The following is a 1,827-nucleotide window of genomic DNA, read 5'->3' on the forward strand; positions in this document are numbered from 1 at the left end:
TGTTGTATGTGATGAGATTTTTCACGAATCTGATGATTTGGAAAACCACATCCAGATGCATGTTAAAGAAGAGAAAACTGATGATGTAGATCAATATTGTCATGTTAAAGATGAGAAAACTGATGATATAGATGAATATTGTCATGTTAAAGATGAGAAAACAGATGATGTAGATCAATATTGTCATGTTAAAGAAGACAAAAATGAAGATACTGAAACCTTGCATCAGTGTAATTTGTGTGATGAAGAATTTAGGTCCGAAAAAGAATTAGGAAACCACTGTGAAATACATATTAAAGAAGAAGAGTCTATTGTACAACATAGTAAAAATTGGCAGAAAAGTTTTAGTCGGTATAATAAAAACGGTATACACAAACAACAAGGTTCTAGAAAAACTCATTCTGGTAAAAAACCTTATAAACCATTCAGATGTAATGTTTGTAGTAAATCCTTTAGTCAGAATAGCAATCTGCAGGAACATGTGAGGGTTCATACAGGGATCAAACCATTTAAATGTGATGTTTGTAGTAAATCATTTACTCAGTATGGTAACCTACGGCAACACATAAAAACTCATAGTGGAAATAAACCTTATCAATGTGATGTTTGTAGTAAATCATTTACCACCAATAGAAATCTACAAAGACACATAAATTCTCATAAAATGATTAAAAGAATTGATACAGGGGAGAAGCTTTATAAATGTGAATTTTGTTGTAAATTATTCACGACTAGTAGTTATCTAATAGCCCACACTAGAATTCATACCGGTGAAAGGCCTTATAAATGTGATGTTTGTAGTAAATCATTTACTCACAGTGGTAGTTTAAAGTCACATATGCGAATTCATACTGGCGAGAAGCCCCATAAATGCGATGTTTGTGGTAAATCATTTACTCAAAGTAGTACTCTTCAAACACACATAAATACCCACACTAAACAAAAACCATATAAATGTTATGTTTGTAGTAAATCATTCACCCTGAGTGATGCTCTACAGAAACACATGATAATTCATATGGGGGTTAAACCATATAAATGTGATGTTTGTGGTAAATCTTTTAGTCAGAATGGTGGTCTACAGATACACATGATAACTCACACTACAGAAAAGCCATATAAATGTGATGTTTGTGGTAAATCATTTAACAGGAAATCAAGTCTTCAGAGGCATATGAGAATTCATACAGGCCAAAAACCGTATACATGTGATGTTTGTGGTAAATCATTTTGCGATTTGAGTAATTTAAATGATCACATGAAAATTCACTCCGGAATTTATAAATGTGATGTGTGTTGTAAATCATTTCACCGAAGTAATTTTTTACAGAAACATATGAAAATTCATACAGGAGAACACGTCTTGAAATGTGATGTTTGTAGTAAACAATTCAGCAAGAAAAGTCATCTTAATGCACACATAAAAATACATACTGGGAAAAAACCTTATAAATGTGATGTTTGTAGTAAATCATTCACTGTAAGAGGTACTCTACAGAAGCACATGAAAATACATAGTGGCGAAAAAAACATATACATGTGATGTTTGTAGTAAATCATTCACTGTAAGACATACTCTACAGAAACACATGAAAATACATGCTGGAATAAAACCTTATACATGTGATGTTTGTAGTAAATCATTTACTGTAAGCGGTACTCTACAGAAACACATGAAAATACATGCTGGAATAAAACCTTATAAATGTGATGTTTGTGGTAAATCATTTTCTCAGACTAGTTACCTTCAGAAACATATCAGAATTCATACTGGTGAAAATCCTTATATATGTGATGTTTGCGATAAATTATTTAAGCGGATTAATG

The 1,827-nt window shown here is 31.6% G+C and overlaps 1 protein-coding gene across 1 annotated transcript; it reads left to right on the forward strand.

Moving 5' to 3' along the window:
- LOC126817756 (zinc finger protein 501-like) lies at nt 1-1,552 on the forward strand. Its single transcript, XM_050544905.2, has one exon. It carries the CDS (start codon nt 56-58, stop codon nt 1,541-1,543), a length of 1,488 nt encoding a protein of 495 aa, XP_050400862.1. The 5' UTR covers nt 1-55; the 3' UTR covers nt 1,544-1,552.
- Nucleotides 1,553-1,827: the final 275 nt, after the last annotated feature.

Source organism: Patella vulgata, chromosome 1 (assembly GCF_932274485.2).
Source record: "Patella vulgata chromosome 1, xgPatVulg1.2, whole genome shotgun sequence".
NCBI classification, from domain to species: domain Eukaryota; kingdom Metazoa; phylum Mollusca; class Gastropoda; family Patellidae; genus Patella; species Patella vulgata.

What these genes read in the sequence shown, in the direction of transcription:
- LOC126817756 (XM_050544905.2), top strand. Translation starts at nt 56, where the DNA reads ATGCATGTTAAAGAAGAGAAAACTGATGATGTAGATCAATATTGTCAT.